This window comes from Syngnathoides biaculeatus, chromosome 10, assembly GCF_019802595.1.
Source record: "Syngnathoides biaculeatus isolate LvHL_M chromosome 10, ASM1980259v1, whole genome shotgun sequence".
NCBI classification, from domain to species: domain Eukaryota; kingdom Metazoa; phylum Chordata; class Actinopteri; order Syngnathiformes; family Syngnathidae; genus Syngnathoides; species Syngnathoides biaculeatus.
Genome location: NC_084649.1, coordinates 24,619,075 through 24,638,299, shown reverse-complemented (window position 1 = coordinate 24,638,299; position 19,225 = coordinate 24,619,075). Strand labels below are relative to the sequence as shown.

At 43.7% G+C, this 19,225-nt stretch overlaps 2 protein-coding genes across 8 annotated transcripts in view; one reads left to right on the top strand and one right to left on the bottom strand.

The window, feature by feature from the left end:
* Positions 1-19,225, bottom strand: part of hemk1 (HemK methyltransferase family member 1) — a 46,481-nt gene that overhangs the window by 1,686 nt on the left and 25,570 nt on the right. For 3 of the 5 annotated variants that reach the window (XR_009796982.1, XR_009796983.1, XR_009796984.1), the window contains exon 13: positions 14,480-14,609. The gene's annotated coding sequence lies outside the window, so the exon portion shown is untranslated. Of the gene's footprint in view, positions 1-179; positions 273-14,479; positions 14,610-19,225 lie in introns of those variants that run through there. The other 2 variants (XR_009796985.1, XR_009796986.1) reach the window with 1 other exon arrangement.
* Positions 1,250-15,332, top strand: LOC133508110 (twinfilin-2). Of its 3 annotated transcripts, none has more exons than XM_061833863.1 (10): positions 1,250-1,541; positions 4,880-5,058; positions 7,480-7,575; positions 7,687-7,791; positions 9,148-9,162; positions 11,789-11,849; positions 11,920-12,045; positions 12,126-12,276; positions 14,533-14,654; positions 14,955-15,332. In XM_061833863.1, exons 1-10 carry the CDS (start codon positions 1,445-1,447, stop codon positions 15,167-15,169), a joined length of 1,167 nt encoding a protein of 388 aa, XP_061689847.1. In that variant the 5' UTR covers positions 1,250-1,444; the 3' UTR covers positions 15,170-15,332. The 3 variants fall into 3 exon arrangements, with proteins under 3 accessions (XP_061689847.1, XP_061689848.1, XP_061689850.1); XM_061833866.1 differs by having other exon boundaries at positions 1,451-1,541; positions 4,885-5,058; XM_061833864.1 differs by lacking the exon at positions 11,789-11,849 and having other exon boundaries at positions 1,251-1,541.

Genomic DNA, 19,225 nt, shown 5'->3' with positions numbered 1-19,225 from the left:
TATTTGTCCCGATTTTCTGTCATATTACAATCTATACCATTTTATATATTGTGTATATATACACAATTATAATACTTGAGGACATAGTTTCTGTCCATTGGACATTTTAATAGTCTCTCCTCAGTTATTTTAAGTTTCATAACCGTCACGTGAACTGTTACGCACACCTGAAATCTTACCTGTACTTTCAAAGACACTCCCCAAAAGTTCACAAGTGGGTCTGGGATTTGAACCTCGGTCCTCAGAACTGTGAGGCTGACGCACCGTGCAGCCTGTGGAGAAATTTACAGTTAATTGAATTGGGCACACTGATCAAGTGCATGAACATCAAAATAATTTGAAAATTCGGTTCAATAGTCTTAATTTCCAGTCATATCGGACTCCAAAAAAAGTGTTGCATAACCCCACAAACAACAAAATGTACACAATTGAATATACAGTACTTTACCATCATTTCAATAAACCTAGATATGACACGTAGTGGTGAAACATTAAGTAAATATAGTTCCAATAGAAGAAAAAAAAATCTAGTGTGTCCTAAATGTTTTGTAGTCATGGCATCAACCCCCCCCCCAAAAAAAAAGTGCATAGCAGCCACATAACATTATTATACCTAAAGTAATAAATAGAATAAATCATCGCTGCCTTGACTTAATATCTACCCATTCAGTTTCTTTCACCGCTCATCCTCACAAGGGTCGTGGGGAGCGCCGGAGCCTATCCCACCTGTCAATGGGCAGGATCGGTCGCCAGCCAATCGCAAGGCACATAGTGACAAAACAGCTGCACCCAAAATCACACCTCGGGGCAATTTAGAGTGTCCAATTCATATTTAAAAAAAAAAAAAGTTGTTTCCTAAATGCTTTGTAGTCATGGCATCAGACTCCCTCCCCCCTAAAAAAAAGTACATAGCCACAAAACAAAATATTATACCGAAAGTAATAAATAGAATAAATCATCACTGGCTTGAATTACTATCTTATTTTGGCATATTCTGAAATTAAAAAAAAAAAAATATATATATATATATATATTATGGCACGTGAACAACCCAAATGTACCGATCCGTTGACCTTTCTTTTGTAAATGGTTCCCTGTTGCGTTTGTGACCTCACACGTGCTGCCCGTCATCTGCTCCACCACTTGCGGTCGCCCCCCCACAGGTCAGCAGCACCACGACCGGCCCGTCGGCTAAATTTGTCCCTCAGGCCGCGCGATCATGTTCCCCGCCTGCGCGCACACGATACCGTCCCAGTTACTTGAGCGGCGTCCTATCTCGCTCAGCCATAAGGTCGCTGACATCCCTCACAGCTCGACTCAACTGAACTTCAAAATCGCAGACTTTGTATTATTATTATTATTTTGTTCCTCGCTTACTAGTGACTCATAGCGACCATTTTGTGAGGGCCTGCCTGCTTGCTTGTCTGACGCTGCTCGAGCCGCCATGTTTCTGGCCTTGGTGGTGACACCAGAGCTGAGGGAGTTTCTGGCCCGGGCGAGAGGGGGAGCGCTGCGCCTCATTAAGGTGCGGATACAAGACGGTGAGTGACCCCCACCACGACACGCCGCCGGGGGGCCGGCGGGGGGGTTGATTGTCTAACGCCGGGCATCGTTTTTGTGATGCCCGTTGGTTCTTTATTGTTTTGCACGAGTCGTTGGGCCCGCTTGGAATGTTTACAATTATCGTCTCCAAAAGTCTCTCAATAATTGTTTACAGTTCACTACAGTATCCTAATTTATTGCGGCGTACGTGTACATATTCTCACTTCTCTGAGAAAGTTTGAAAAATTAGCACCCCCCCTCCCCCAAACACACGCACCTGTTTGACTATTTGACACACTTATATCCAGGCTTCCTATTTTCACAGACTCCTATTAGATAAGTCAAAAAAATGGGTAGGGCTAATTTATGATTTTTTTTGTTGTTGTCATTTTTGTACAACGTGAACATTTCCTGATCATTTTCTTAGCATTCACCATGAAAAAAATGGAGAGTCAAGGTCCCTGGACAGTCTGGGGGGGGGGGGTGATCAACATAAAATTGGACAGATATGTCATCATACCATATCAATTATCATAACAGGACACAAGGAAAATGATCGGGACCTGTGCCATGCATGTAGAAATACAATTGTAAGAGCTTCAATTATTTTTGTCAAATGTGGCACGGTGGAACAGCTGGTAAAAAGCGTTGGCTTCACAGTTCTGAGGTCCCCGGGTTCGATCCCGGACCCGCCCGTGTGGAGTTTGCATGATCTCCCCCGCGCCTGCGTGGGTTTTCTCCGGGTACTCTGGTTTTCTCCCACATTCCAAAACCATGCAACATTAATTGGACACTTTAAATTGGCCCAAGGTGTGATTGTGAGTGCGGCTTTTTGTCTTGATGTGCCCCGCGATTGGCTGCCGACCAGTTCTGGGTGTACGCCTCCTCATGCCCGTTGAGAACTGGGATAGGCTCCAGCACTCCACGCGACCCTCGTGAGGATAAGCGGCAAAGAAAATTATTATAATTTGTGGAGCACATACTAAGCAATAAAAATATACAGTAAATGTACTGTAAACCATCCTTCCTTTCTTTCCATATGATTTTAAAATATACATTATATTTTATATTATATTGAAAAACATCTTTTACTGTCTTAAATAAAATCACTATTTATCTATCTAATTGTGCATCCAGATATCAAAAATATATCCAGCCATTTTCTCTGCCGCTTATCCTCACGAGGGTCGCGGGGAGCGTCGGAGCCTATCCCAGCTGTCAGCGGGCAGGAGGTGGAGTACACCCTGAAGTGGTCGCCAGCCGATCGCAGGGCACATAGAGACAAACAGCTGCACTCGCAATCACACCTTGGGGCAATTTAGAGTGTCCAATTCATGTTGCATGTTTTTATATATATATATATATAAAAAATGGTAATTGTAATCAAATTAAAATGAACAAAAGCGTGATTGCCGTGGTGACTTTATGACAGCAATGTTATTGTTACAATAACTTGCTGGTCATTGCCGATCAGGGGGGATTATGTTTCGGAAAAAAAAAATGTACAAAGTTATCTGGTCACGCTCAGGACAATCCGATCGAAACGATTTCTCGGAAAAATCACAGATGTGGAGGCCGGAAGGAAAGGAAGTGGGGAAAAAGCTGCTAAGTTTTCTTCGAGGCCAACCTCTTCTAGGTACGATCACGACGTGTGCGCATCTTGCTTGCGTCATGACTTTGTTTTTGCGTAAGGGACATTTTCAACATTGACGACATCACTCGTATGATTCATTTTTTTTTTTTTTTTTTCAATTGGGGCAGGTCGTGAACTGATTTCTTCCCAGTGACACGCAATCACCTGAGTCATTTTCATCACTGAATCATTATTCTCAAACGCTCGAGGTTTTGGGGCGCCTACAAAATGTGGATTCTCGTCAAATGCTAAAAAAAAAAAAATAGCATGCTAACATGGAGTTGCTAAAGCCTACTGAGAAAGGAATAATGCTAACATCGTAGCAGCTGGTATGCTAACATAGAGCAAAAAAAAAAAGCAACCTCAGTACGCTGAGTGCTATGTTAGATCATATTTAATGCCGTTATAGTCTGTGACTATAAAATAATAAGATGCTAACTATTTGTATGCTAACATACAGAAAGCTAGCAGGATGAGTGGGAAAAAATGGTAACGTGCTAATTGTTGGTATGCTCACAAATGGCAAGATTATGATAGCAAATAGCAATTCTGAATACTAAAATAATTTCCATGACTCCATAAGGATTTTACATTATCAGCATCACGTTCAATCATACTTAATGTCGTGCCCCGTGGTTAGTTACTATAAAATGCTAACTATTTGTATGCTAACTTACAGAAAGCTAGCAGGCTGAGTGGAAAAAAATGTTCACGTGCTAATTGTTGGTATGCTCACAAATGGCAAGATTATGATAGCAAATAGCAATTCTGAATACTAAAATAATTCCCATGACTCCGTAAGGATTTTACATTATCAACATCACGTTCAATCATATTAATGTCGTGCCCCGTGGTTAGTTACTATAAAATGCTAACTATTTGTATGCTAACTTACAGAAAGCTACCAGGCTGAGTGGAAAAAATGCTCGGTTGGCTCTGTAAGAATTATTTCCTCCGTTAAAAAAGAGAATTCATAAAATGCTTGCATGCTAATTGTTGTGATGCTCACAAATGGCAAGATATAATAGCAAATAGGAACCTGAATACAAAAATCATTTCCATGACTCCGTAAGGATTTTACATCATCATCATCATCAAGGCATCGTTTTGGACTGGATCGCGTTCAATCGTGTTTCGAATATTTTGGCACTACGTACGCACACAACAAAGGGAAGGTTAGCGAAGGATAACGGGTGGAAAGTATGCGGAACAGGAATGTGTTGCCCCCTCGGAATAGAAACCGGTAGCGGGAGGCAAGTCGGCAAAGTCCAGCAGAATCCTGCGAGGACAGACATCTTTTAACTAGATCGTTGATTGATTGATTGATTGATCGATCGATTGAAAAGGCGAGTCTGAGTGTGGCTTTTTTCCTGGGAACTCCGGTTTCCTCCCACATTCCCCAAAACACGCAACATTAATTGGACACTCTAAATTGCCCCAAGGTGTGATTGCGAGTGCGGTTGTTTGTCTCGATGTGCCCTGCGATTGGCTGGCGACCAGTTCGGCGTGTACCCCGCCTCCTGCCCGCTGCCAGCTGGGATTGGCTCCAGCACTCCCCGTGACCCTCGTGAGGATAAGCGGCAAAAGAAAATGGATGGATGGGATTGAGAGAGAGAGATATGGATTTACTCAAGAAGCCAAACACGTGTTCACGTGTCGTAACATAAGTGGCGGTATGTGACGTCCGCCTGGTGTCACTTTCAGAGCAGCTGGTGCTGGGGGCCTACAGGGAACCAGAGCAGAGCTGGGACCAGGACTACGACCACTTCCTGCTTCCCCTGCTGGACCGCCAGGAGCCCTGCTACGTCCTGTACCGCCTGGACTCCCACAATGCACTGGGCTTCGAGTGGCTCTTCCTCTCCTGGTCACCTGATCAGTCTTCCGTACGTCACACCGATGGCCGAATTCATCCTCCCGATAATTTATAGGAGGTCTTTGTGCAAAAACTATTGCCCAGTAAATGGAAAGCTTACGTGTGGGGGGTGCTTAAAAAATACATATTTTTGCACTCAATTAATGTGCTAAATTAAAATTCCCCAACCCAGTGCTTGTCAAATGTTTTTCCACAAAAACAAGAAAAAAAAAGAATGCAGTTCTCCAAGTAGAGGTACCATCATAATGACCAACATTAAAATACAGTCTTCATCAAACATTTTGCCATTGTACCGCTTATCCTCACTAGGATCACAGGTGTGCTGGTCCCCATCCCAACTGACTTTAGGCAAGAAGCTATAAATATCTGATTGATCGATTTGATAGGTAGCTAACATTGTTTTTTTTTTTTGATAGTTACGCTCCGTCGTTATCTCACTTTTCATTCATCCAAATTTCCCCAGAATGAGACTAGCAATCTTTTTTTTCTTTTTTTTTTTTTTTTTTTAGCTAATTCCCAAGTAAAGGAATAAAGATGAGCCTTGAACAACGGCGGCTGTGTTCGGATGTGCGTGTAACCGGTTTGCCGCACGGCAATCCATCAACTGATTTCAATCTCCGGTGTCACCACAACAACAAACAAGCAGCTGACTGTTAGCATCACAAGCTATTTTAGCTCCTGGCGATAGAAATCCAAAGATGTCCTCTTATGCAGCCCCCAGTACGAATCATTCGATCACTGATGACGTTAACGTTGCGTACTCTAAAAGGCTAAAAGGACCCTCCCCTGGTTTACAATTTTCAGTACTAGCACCTCCTGGTGCCCAAATAAGTTTTAAAAACCACCGGCTAACCCAACTCCATCCATCCATCCATCCATTTTCTTTGCTGCTTATCCTCACGACGGTTGCGGGAGTGCTGGAGCCTATCCCAGCTGTCAATGGGCACCCTGAACTGGTCGCCAGCCAATCGTTGGGGATGTCGAGACAAATACCCCCACACTGACAATCACACCTATGGGCAATTTAGAGTGCCCAATTAATGTTGCATGTTTTGGGGATGTGGGAGGAAAGCGGAGTGCCCACCCGGAGAAAACCCACACAGGCACGGGGGGAGAACACGCAAACGCCACAGAGGCGGCGCCGGGATCAAACCCGGGACTTCAGAACTGTGAGGCCAACGCTTAACCCGACACAATTTTGGTTCAAGTAATAATCTCACCATCCTCAATCTTGTAATTTAAAAATTATAATCCTATGATTTTTAACTGATAATTTTAAGGCCTTAAAGTGGTAATTGTTTGATTTTAGAGTGGTAATGTTTAAAGTCGTAATCTTATGTCGTACTAGAGGGGATCCAACTGACATACTTAGCGGATTTTGATACCGATAAAATATAGTCTTTAATATGTTTTGTCAATGCAAAAAGTCACCTATTATTGCGAAATGTCCCTGTAGGAAATGTTTCTTTGACGCAGGGGTGTCAAAGTCATTTTTCTCGCGGCCCACCTTGCCGTTACGGTTTCCCTCAGAGGGCCGTTATGACTCTGGGACAAAAATATTCAATCATCTCATCGTATTTACATCATCAATTTATGAAGTAGCTTTAGAATCAGAAATCACGTGTTTTTCATTTATTGACGTTTGGTAACACAAAAATGCTTGTAATATCTAGACTTCATCATTGATGATATATGACAATTTGAAATTTTGGTACAGATTTTTACAATAATCATAGAAATTGACACTCTAGACTTGACTTTGGGGGCCACATAAAATCAGGTGGCGGGCCAGATCGGGCCCCCGGGCCTTGAGTTTGACACCTGTGGTTTAACGCAGCGACACTCAGAAAAGGTCATATATTTATGGGGAAAAAAAAGTTATACGCAGCATGTTCACAAAAAGTGGCATGTTATGGAGAAAATAGTTCCAATTTGGAAAAAGTCCCGCTCAAAACAGGCAGATTTTAAAAAAGTTGTACGTGCTGTTTTTGATGAAAAAAGGAATCATTTTGTATCAAATATTTTGTGTCAAATATTGACAAGACAAACTCATGTTCAAGAAAAAAAAACTTGAGAGGGCCATTTTGACAGTGAAATCAAACCTCATTCATATTCTTTCATATGCACAAATGTATCCAAATTAAGGCATAACTAGTTTTCAAATCACAATGATAATAGTTTGCGGAACTATTTATCAAGTGACTGTAAAAAAGGGGATTGGAAGCAGAAAAATGCCCTATCTCAACATTATTGTTCATTACATATGACAATATTGAAGTTTTGTTCAGATTTTAGCAAAGAATCTCGGACGTTGACGCGCGTAATTTGCTTCAGCGGGCCACATCAAATGATGCGGCGGGCCAGATCTGGGCCGCGGGCTTCAAGTTTTACACCCGAGCTCCGGAGTCACGCTCTGTCTGCTTCTCTGCAGGTCAAAGACAAAATGTTGTACGCGGCCACTCGCGGCGCCGTCAAGAAGGAGTTTGGCGGCGGCCACGTGAAGTACGAGATGTTCGGCACGCTGGAGGTCAGACGATTTGCTCGGCTGTGTTCTGGCACCGATGTGAGCTTCAAATGGGCCTCTGTCTACCTTCTAAACCCCCCCCCTCCCCCCCCCGCCCCACCCCCAATAATACAGGAAGACGTCTGCCTGTCGGGCTACCAACGTCACGTGTCGTCGTGCTCGGGTCCCGCCCCGCTCACGCTCGCTGAGCGGGAGCTGCAGAGGATCAAGATCACCGAGGTGGGACGTCTAAATCACCCAGGTGGCGTTGTCCTTGCAAAAGTATACACCCCCTTTACGTTCACTCTCATTTTTGTATACCAAAATGGACGGAATTATTCCCTGAAACCCCCCCCCCCTCCCTAAAATACTGCACATAATGCTTAATGATGACAAAGTGAAATCATGAAAACAAGTTTCTGAAAATTGGATTGATGGAGGGATACTACAGTATTTGTAAAATGTAGATAATTTATTTTTTTAAGAGGACAATATTGTTACTGTATGATTGCAACTATAATAGGAGTCATAAAATTAACCCTTTAAAATCATAAGATTATAATTTTGAATCTCAAACCCAACTCGGTCTCAACTAAAATGTGACCCCCACTGCCACCCCCAAAAAAAAATCCCTTCTGCCTTCAAAAAAATTATTTTTCATTGAAAATACAAAACATATCTTGTTTTATGTCCTATCTTGTTCTCTCCCTCCCTCCCAAAATATATACTGTGAATACCCGTTTCTCAAACGTCCTCCTTCTCGAACAAATCGGTTTTCGGATGAAAATTTCGAGATTTTTTTGGCATCTGTTTTCAAATGAAAATCGGTACTGGAACGCCCCTGACAAAACCCGGAAATAATACAATGTGCGCGGCCCGACCAGCTGACCGACGACGCGCTTTGTTATTGTGTAGAATGCAGCCTCTGTACGCAAACATGTCCCAGTAGCGACATTTACTCTAGTTACGCGTTAATGTTTTTCTCCCAGCCTAGGCTACTCTACTACTAAAGCATACATTTAAAGCACAAAATAATTCAATTATTTTATTATATAAAGTATTTAAACTATAAATGTATTCCTACTATACTGTTTATTATCAGGAAAAGCTAAAAAAAATGCTTTACAAAGCCAAACTTTTTTAGGCTTGGAACGCATTATTTCTTTTTCCATTAATTGTAATGGGAAATATTGATTCAGTTTTCGAACAAATCACTTCTCGGACCGGCTTCTGGAACAGACTGTGGTCGAGAACAGAACAGTTGTACTGTAGTTTGATTCTTGAGAGTAAAATGTGTTTTTCTTTGATCTCATAATGTGATTTAGTTTTTCATTTCAGTTTGGCCTAAATAGTCCTTTGTAATATTTATCTACGCTGTACAGTACATCGCGCTGCCCTATTTGGGTTCTGACACTTCCTTACTGTGCGGATTTATGTGTCAAATCTAAACGACTGTTGTTGTATATTTTTTTAATTTGGGATGTAACCAAATGTTGAAAACATCAAAGGGGTGTGAATACTTTAGCAAGGCATTACGCGTCCGCGCGGTTGTTGAGTGAATGGTTCTGACACCGAACTTGTGTTTTGCCTTTACAGGGCAGAGTCAAACGGGTACGTATCAATCGGGACTGATCACTTTCATGTATCGGGACCTAAGGAACGGTTCTCATGGTACAGTATCACGACACGAGCGTCAAATTCATAATTATGTCACGTAGTCTAAAGTGGATACAGGATATGGGCCCTAAAATATGGAAATTCACTATGGAGCATGAGTTTTAATAGAAGTCTAAATTCACAAGTGTACTCGGAGACGATAGAACACGAAGATTACTAATGTGCAGCAAATCAAGTTTTAAAACATTATTTTTCTTGACCCACTTTCACTGTACCGTGACCGGTACATATTGTAAAAAGACAGTTTTCCTGACAAACGTGAAATGTAATCGGCATGTTCATCTAGCTCCCAACCATCCAGATTTTTTTTTTTTTTTTAAGTTTACACCCGAAGTCAGTTTTCCTTAAGGTTAGATTTCTATCACGAGCAGAGCCCTAAAAAAACAAATCGATGAGGCCGCGCTTGAAAAGAAACAGGAAGTCCGCCATTTTGGACTTTTGAGGGTTATTTTGATTGTTTTCGGGTTGAAATCGGACAGAAAAGCGGACACAAAAAAAAAGACACGCCTACTAGCAGATTGTCCAACCGCACAAAGCCAGATGAATCCGATGTAAAACTCGTCGATGACAAAGCTTTTATTTCAGAAACCGATAACTGCCCTATGCATTAATGAATTATGATTGGTATCTCCCAACCATCCTTATATTTTTATTGAATTCAGCCAACCTAAAATTTACTATCGATGTCTATCATGTGACCCACAAAGATGTTCCAAGACCCCTCCGTTGAATAGAGCTCGTGCACTTACGTCATAAGATCACGTGACTTTTGTTTACGTCGCCGCGTTGCCGTTCAATGCTAAGTCGGTCGGAGACGACGGAAATACGTCTTGTAGCACGACGCCCAGAGTCTTGTCCGATACCGTCAGACATTCAGAAGGTGAAAATAAACAAAAGGTACGTGGAAAAATAAGATAAACTCCCGTATTTAATGCCGATGTTGATGTTTTCGCCGATAAGAAATTGGACTGCTAATTCGCTTCCGCTTGTCTTGGACAACTGGATCCACACGTGGATCCGGTGCGTAAGTCGTCGACATTTACACAGAAAAGTTTCAAAGCGTAGAAAAGTCTGGACGTATACGAATACTTAGTTGCTGGATCCGTTCTCGTCAGGAATAAATTCCATATAGTGACGGATTTGACGGTTCATGAACACGGAAGGGCGTTCGGCCACACGTTAACCTTTGCCGGAATCCATCGATCTTTTCCGCTAGTATTCAATACAAATACCAATAATTAGATAAATGACCCCTGGTTTTACACAAACTCGCATTCATTAACTATGATTGAAAAAAAAAAAATAGGGCGGAGTCGTCTCCACGGAACGTACACGGAAACGATTGCGGCCACACATTAACCTCCGTAAACCTCTGCGACAGACATTTTTTTTTTAATACGCGTTGTTCTCAAATGAGCCAACTTGGCATTATAAGTACTTTTTGGTAATTTGAGATTGAGAAGAATAATTCCAACCTTTTCAGATGGTGTTCCGTAGAATGCATTTTAGGGTCATTTTGGAAGCAACTATTAGCGTGTTAGCCGATAAAAGCTCATCTGTTTACTTCGTGTGGTCGGAGCCCAATGTGGACTCGGTTGTTGCTGTACTTTGGTTACGCAAGAAATGTAAACATAGTGATATTGGATATGTGTCACTTGTACACGTAAACAGACGTTACAAAAACATCGGATTTGGGCACAGTGTGAAATCAATAGTCGGGTAGATCAGGGACTCGCAATCGACGTGCTGCACCACGTAGATGTACACATTTGAATCATGTGCAGCCGATATGTTTGGATCAAAGGACGCCCCCCACCTCTCCAGTTTTGATCAAATTTCACTTAATTGGTTTGTAAATGATTATTAATTCACTCTCTACCATTGGCGTTAATGACCGTCTCTTACTCACTGTCAGAAGGTTCAATTACCCTGCTGCCATTCATACCAAAGATATTAGCCTCGTCTTCAAAGGAAGTGGCCCAGATTGAATTGTGAGTGCATCCATCCGTCCATTTCCTTCGGCGCTTATCCTCACGAGGGTCGCGGGGAGAGCTGGAGCCTATCCCAGCTGCCATTGGGCAGGAGGCGGGGTACACCCTGAACTGGTTGCCGGCCAATCGCAGGGCACATGGAGACAAACAGCTGCACTCACAATCACACCTTGGGGCAATTTAGAGTGTCCAATTAGTACATTCGGTAGAAGTACTGACATGATATATTGTCATTTTTGTGCTTTGATTTCTTTTTAATTTCCTATTTAAAATATGTGACTGGGCTGGGAAACACTGGGGCAGGTGTCAGTTTTTGCACCGTCGGGTCATGACGAGGCGGAACGGCGGGGCAATTGCTCAGGGCAGATCTGCCACACAATTCTGGGACCGGGGTTCAAATCCCAGCCTTCTCCGGGCACTCCTGTTTCCTCCCACACGACTCTAAATTTCCCGTAGGTATGAATGTGAGCGCGGGGGGTGACCCTTTGTGAGGATAAGTGGCTCGGAAAACGGATGAACGGATGGAGGGGAGGATGGTTTTGAAGATGCGATGCGTTTGCGACTTCCAGGGAAGGCCTCTCTCATCGGAGCCAAATGCCTTCCTCGAATCCGAAGCCGCTCTGTTCTTTGGTAATCTTCTTCAAACAAACATTTCCTTCTCCGTTTTGCAAGTAAGACGCGTGCTTGCTGCCCCCCGCAGGTTACGACGGAGAACAGCGTGGACAGCAAACAGCAAACCCTCCAAGGCCTGGCTTTCCCGCTGCAGGAGACGGCCCGACGGGCCCTCCGGCAACTTGCGCAGAAGCAGATCAACTACGTACAGCTGGTCAGCCCCCGCCGGTCACTTTGTAAATTCCAAAGAATTTAAACACCGAGTGACCAACACACCCTCCGTCGCTCTTTCAGAGATTGGACATGGAGCAGGAGACCATCGAGCTGGTTCATTCCCACCAGACGGAGACCCGGGATTTACCGTGCCGCGTTCCCAAAGACACGCCGAGATATCACTTCTTCCTCTACAAACACCGCCACGAAGGCGACTACCTCGAATCCGTCGGTACGACGTCGTCCGTTCCCGTGTTTTATTCCTATTTGGGTGGAACGTCTCCGCATGTGACGACGGCGGGTTTATATTTAGCGACGGGCGGGCGGGTTTGGCTGTTTAGAATAGGCCAGACGATTGAGGCGCACCGGCGTCAAGTTTGATTTCTGAGAAATGGGGATAAGCGGCTCGGAAAACGGATGGACGCTTTTCTTCCCCGAACCATGAGCAGCGCTCGTCTAGTGCCCCACTTAACACGTTTGCCTCAGCGTTGGGAGGGTCTTTGGCCTCCCTGGGTGAGGTCTGACTTGTTTGGATTTTCGCCGAGTCCTCTGGCTTCCTCCCGCATTCTATAAACGCGCACTGCACACCACTACAAATTTTCCATAGATATAAATGTGAGCGTCTACGGTTGTTTGTCTACGTGCCCTGCGATTGGCCTGCGACCAGTCCAGGGTGGCCCTCGTTTCTCTCACGCCAAACTCAGATAGATGGCTTAGACGCCGGCTCATCTATCGCCCTAACGAAGACAGAAACAGTAAAAAGATGAACGGATAAATAGAAATATAAATATAAACAGCTCGTGGCTTATCTGAATCAATCGTGGGACGGCGTCAAGGGTGAATTCGAAGATCTGCGCGAATGTACACGATTACAAATTATAACCCGTATCCGTGCATCGAGCCATGTCGCGCTCATCATGCGTCACCCTCTGTACATTTTAATACACACAAAATATGTAAACATCAGCAAAAGAACCTGGTAGCCTAGCAGACACGCACAATTGCAGTCACAATCACACTAACAGACAATTTAGAGTCTTCAAGATCCCGAGCATACATATTTTTGGGAAATTTGTCAGTAAGTCAACTGTGACACAGATGACATTTCCTTCATTGGCTAAATTCCATTTTATATTTAATAACCTTGCATGATGTTGCTAGCCAAATAAACATTGTATTTAAATGTAAAGCTAAAAAAAAAAAAACAATAATTGTTGGGCCTTGTTAATATTTGAGTTTACATGGTAGTGATGGTACTGAAGTAAATATGGCGGCACGGTGCTGCAGCTGGTAAAAGCGTTGGTCTCACAGTTCTGGGGACCCGGGTTCGATCCCGGCCCCGCCTGTGTGGAGTTTGCATGTTCTCCCTGTGCCTGCGTCGGTTTTCTCCGGGTAGCCAATGCAATTTTCTCCCACATTCCAAAAACATTCGACACTCTAAATTGCCCCTAGGTGTGATTATGAGTGCAGCTGTTTGTCTCTATGTGCCCTGCGATTGGCTGGCAAACAGTTCAGGGCGTACCCCGCCTCCTGCCCGTCGACAGCTGGGATAGGCTCCAGCGACCCTTGTGAGGATACGCGGCAAAGAAAATGGATGGATGGAAGTAAATATGTGCCGCCAGGATTTTAATTAAAAACTACACTGAAAATTTGATGTTTTAAAATTCACATCGATATTTCAAAGTGATCAGATTTTCAATAGCTGTATTCTAGTTTAACTTTTCAATGTTAACAGATTGGCCATAGAAAAAAATTCAAACGCAATATTTTTAGTCTCCTGAGATTCAACTGGGTAAAATTCACTGTCTGAAATTCACCGTCTAAATTCAGTGTTGAGAAGGCGGGGTTACTTCAGGTCAGAACCCAACAGCCAGCCAATCCAGTTACGCTTTGTCAGTCACGTGACGTCACCTGACTAAGAAAGTGTAACTGGATTGTTTGGAAGTAAATTAGTGCCACCAGGATTTCAATTGGAAATGCCACAGAAAACAGGATTTGAATTTGAAATGTAACGTGATCACATTTTCAATAGTTGCTACAATTCGGGATTGGCTGGCTGTTCGAGTTCTGACCTGCAGTAACCCCACCTTCTTAACACTGAATTTAGACGGTGAATTTCCGACAGCGAATTGCAGCGTTGAATTGGACTGAAAATATTGCATTTGAATTTTATTGGTTGAATTTTTTTATATTGCGAATTTGTTAACAAATGAAAAGTTAAACTGAAATACAGCTATTGAAAAATTTGATCACTTTGAAATAAGAATGCGAATTTTACATCATCAAATTTTCAGTGTCATTTTTGATTGAAATCCTGGTGGCACATATTTACTCATTGATTTATTTTCTGGGATCGAAACAAATACGGTTCGGCTTTTTAAGCCTAACTAAGATACAAATCTGTCGAAAAGGGCTCAGTAGTTACCTAAAGTGACGATTTGGGTGCTGACGTCAATAAGACAAAAAGGGTCTTCCATTGTGTTTGTAGTGTTCATCTACTCCATGCCTGGATACAGCTGCAGCGTCAAAGAGCGAATGCTTTACTCCAGCTGCAAGAGTCGACTCCTGGAGGAGGTGGAGAGAGATTACCATCTGCAGGTCACCAAAAAGGTAAAAGGGGACGGGTTTTTTTTTGTTTTTTTTAAGTTGCACATGCACACGCGCACACACACACACACACACACACACGAAAACATTCGATCAAGCAGCTGCAGGAACAAAAAATGCCTTTGAGGACACTGAGGTCATGTTCACTGTATTTGTCTTTTCTAAGAATTCGGAGCTCGAAGAAACATTACATGCTGTGTATTTTGGTGGGGGATTTTATAGACTCACAAAAAAAGAAGCCGCAGCGTGGCAAATGCATTATGAATTTTTTTTCTCCCCCCCCCACTCCGCCTCCCTTTTTAGCTGGAAATCGACGACGGGGACGAGCTGACAGAGGAGTTTCTGTACGACGAGGTCCACCCGAAACAGCACGCGTTCAGGCAGGCCTTCGCCAAGCCGCGCGGACCCGCGGGGAAGAGGGGTCACAAGCGGCTCATCAAGGGGCCCGGCCCGCAGGACGGCTAGAGGCGGACGGAACCGCTCGGCCGAGGCGTTTCCCGAGGCCCCGCACCTTGTAAAAAAAATGAAAAAAATGATAGAAAAAAAAAAAAAAACAACGCTCGTCCGGCCCATAAAGACTTTTTGTGACTGCAGGAGACATTTGTGGTGTATAAGGCTTCTTGCATTGTATACAGTTCAAAATAATATCAGTGTGCTTAAAAATCTTTATATATATATATATATACACAAATTAACATCCTTATAGTACATTTTATTTTCGAGCACACGATGCATTGCTGCATGTTCAAAAGAAAAGTTAAAATGTAAGAAATGTCTTGTTCCTTTTCAGAAAGTGATGGAAAAGGAATTTTTTCACTGTTTGAAAAAAAAATACTTATTAAAAGTATTAAAAACTCCAAAACTTTTGCTTACCTGTGATTTCTCAAATGAATAAACTGCAAAACCCAGGCCCGAAATTTAAAGTAACGATCAGCGGCCGGATCCCCAGACCCAAACCAACAGAGAATTTTGGGAAGGCTTTTAAAAATGCTGTCCGAGCCAAAAAACGCACAAAATTCTGAAGAATTGTGAAAGGAAGTCCAGTGCTGATAAAATATGTATTTACTTTGCATTTTTGCTTTTCTTTCCAATCACCAAATGAATGCAGGTTTTATCAACCCTGAGCTGAACAAACTCTGGCGCCTGCAGTGGCGAGCTCAATCCCCAGACCTTAACCCAATGAAGAACTCGAATGGAGCGCTTAAAAAAAAAATGATCGTTCTAAGGCAAAATCGTGGAATGCAGAGGAATTATGGATTGTACTCCGTTGGGCCTGGCCCGGAATAGCAATTCAATATGGCTCGATGCAACACACATGTGAAGCAATTCGGAAATAGTACCTAATATGAGTTTTGTGATACGTAAGGAAGCAAAATGTAGACCAGTTTTCAATTTATACAGTAAATTACATTTTGGGGGGGAGGCACGGTGGTTCAGCTGGTAAAGCAGTTTGGAGGTCCTGGGTTCAATCCCGGACCCGCCTGTGTGGAGTTTGCATGTTCTCCCCTTGCCTCCGTGGGTTTCCCCCCACATTCCAAAAACACGCAACATTAATTGGACACTCTAAATTGCCCCAAGGTGTGATTGTGAGTGCGAGTCTTGTCTGTCTTGTCTGCCCTGCGATTGGCTGGTAACCAGTACAGGGTGTACCCCGCCTCCTGCCCGTTGACAGCTGGGGTATGCTCCAGCACTCCCCGCGACCCTCGTGAGGATAAGTGGCAAAGAAAATGGATAATTGGATGGATGGGATTTTTCATTTTTATTGCCCGCAAAAAAAACAGCATGCTGCTTTCTTGACCAGCCCGACGCCCAGACATAAATCCAATAGAGAACTAGCACTAGAACTGACGTTAATATTGTGGTTTACGAGGAAAAAAAAAAACCATGAAATGCAGGTGAATTGTGGAATGTCTATTTTTCCCATTTTCTTTACTTTCTGTAACAAATCATTTGATAAATGATTTTCCATCCATCCATTTTCTTTGCCGCTTATCCTCACGAGGGTCGCGGGATATACCATTTTATTAATTTGTCAATTTGGAACATGGAGAGTTCCCATTGCATTCAAGCGTATGCAAATAAAAACATTTTCAACGATTTGCTTTACTCACTCTTATCGTTCTAGAATAAAAAACAAAACAAGCATAAACGCAAACCAAGGTGAAACCAAGTCCCCCCCAACGCCCCCCTGCAGTGGAATTTTAAACAGATATTTCCGTACCAGCAATATTTCGAAGAAGCAGAATCAAAATGAAATTCTGAATTTTTTAATTTTTTTTTACTGCGGAGCACGTGCAGTACCGCGTACAGTCAGTCCCTTTCAGCTCACTGCATCAAACTCGGCGAAACCTTTGGAGACGACGGCGAGGAGATTTCGTCAAGGTAATAAGGCGGCCATGTTGAGAGACCGCAGTGTGGTGAATCACCATCCGACAAATCGATTCTGCAGGGCTGAGGTATGAGCCCACAGCAGAAATGCGCGACCATCAAACCATTAAAAGGATCCCGAGATCCGAAATGGATTCTCCTCCGCTGCGACTTCCACATTCTTCGCTGATTAGAAGTGACTTCAAAAGCATGCGGTAGCCGCTATAACCGTCCTGGCACCCCTGCGACTATCGCATGGCTATCGCTCAAGATCACAAGGATAATTGAAGACGATTGGACCGGAATTCCCAGAAGCGTCAGAAAAATGATAAAAAGAAGATAAACGGGATGAAAAAAGCCTCCTATCGGCCAACCCCGGAGAGATTAAAAAAAAAAAAAATCACCTATCTGGCATCATTTATTACTTTTTCAAAGTGCAAAGCAAGGGTTTTTCGTCATTTTCTTTTCAGCATACTGCAAAAAAAAAAAAGTGCAAAGCCAAATTTTGTGAAATTATGTGCAAGGAAGTGACACGGAGAAAAACATAAAATGCAGATAATGATGGTGATATTTGTGCATAGGTGGCACAACAGCTCCACAGAATAGTGATCAAATAGCACTTAAAAACAAACATCTGACAGGTTGGAGATAACATCCATCCATCCATTTTCTTAGCCGCTTATGCTCACAAGGGTCACGGGAGTGCTGGAGCCAATCCCACCTGTCATAAGGCAGGAGGCGGGGTAGACCCTGGCCTGGTTGCCAGCCAATCACAGGGCAGTTAGAGACAAACAGCCGCACTCAAATTCACACCTATGGGCAATTTAGAGTGTCCAATTAATGTTGCATGTTTTTAGGATGTGGGAGGAAACCGAAGTGCCCGGAGAATTTTGAGGTCAACTTTTGACTGCGCGTATTATACATGAGCGCACGTTATACATGAGAAATGATGGTACATATTGAACGATTCCAATAAATGTTGCATATTTTTCGGATGTGGGAGGAAACTGGAGTGCCCCGAAAAAAAACACCCAGGCACAAGGAGAAGATGGGAACTCCACATAGGCGGGTCCGGGATTGAACACGGGACCTCAGAAGTGTGAGGCCAACGCTTTCCAACTGAACCACCGTGCCGCTACTTGGAGAGAACATTTCCTCAAAAATGGCAAATAGGACTAGAAGAAGGGGATAGAGTCCTGTCTTGCCAACAACAGACCACGGGAGGTCGACGGAGCCCTCACAAACTTCAGAAAAATCATGGTAACAAATATTAGTTTTAGAGTCGGACCAAACAGAACATTTGGAATGAGAATTTTAACATTACTCACGGTCACGAGGCGATAAAGTGAAGCAGTGTAAATCCGTCCATCCGTTTTCTTAGCCGCTTATCCTCACAAGGGTCGCTGGAGCCTATCCCAGCCGTCAGAGGGCAGGAGGCGGCGTACACCCTGAACTGGTTGCCAGCCAATCGCAGGGCACATTGAGACAAACGGCCGCACTCACAATCACAGTCACACCTAGGGGCAATTTAGAGTGTCCAATTAATGTTGCGTGTTTTGGGGATGTGGGAGGAAACCGGAGTGCCCACCCGGAGGAAACCCACGCAGGCACGGAGAACGCATGCAAACTCCGCACAGGCGGGTCCGGGATCGAACCGGGGTCCTCAGAACTGTGAGCAGTGTAGAGTAAAACAATCCATCCATCCATTTTCTTAGCCGCTTATCCTCGCGAGGCTCGCGGGGAGTGCTGAAGCCTATCCCACCTGATAAACTTCAGAGGCTGTGAGGTGACCCCAGGAGACACAAGCGAGTCATCGGCAGATGGGGGGCGAAGGGGGGGGGGGGGGGCAACAGCGTGAACCCCCGGAAGGCTGCTGGTCCAGACGGAGTAAAACGTACTACCAAATACTGTTGTCCACATACGGCCATTATTGATTATAAACAGCGTCGTACATGAACTTGAGCGGAGAGTCTTATGTATTAAAGATTACCCGGAGAAGGACGTGGTCCGCGTGAGAGCGACGTGACATATTTGTGAGGGTAAAAAAAAAAAAGAAAATCCGTGTTTGTTACAGTACAAATGTGATGAACCGAGGCTACATGAGGACATAAGCAAGGTAAGATAAGATTTTCTCACTTGTTACATGAAAGACTTTTCTCTGAATGTATCCAGAAAGGTCCCCCCAGCCCCCCCCCCCCCCCCATTAC

What these genes read in the sequence shown, in the direction of transcription:
- LOC133508110 (XM_061833863.1), top strand. Translation starts at nt 1,445, where the DNA reads ATGTTTCTGGCCTTGGTGGTGACACCAGAGCTGAGGGAGTTTCTGGCC. An exon ending in AGATCAACTACGTACAGCTG is followed by an intron (nt 12,046 to 12,125) that starts GTCAGCCCCCGC and finishes TCGCTCTTTCAG; the next exon opens with AGATTGGACATGGAGCAGGA. An exon ending in ATCTGCAGGTCACCAAAAAG is followed by an intron (nt 14,655 to 14,954) that starts GTAAAAGGGGAC and finishes CTCCCTTTTTAG; the next exon opens with CTGGAAATCGACGACGGGGA.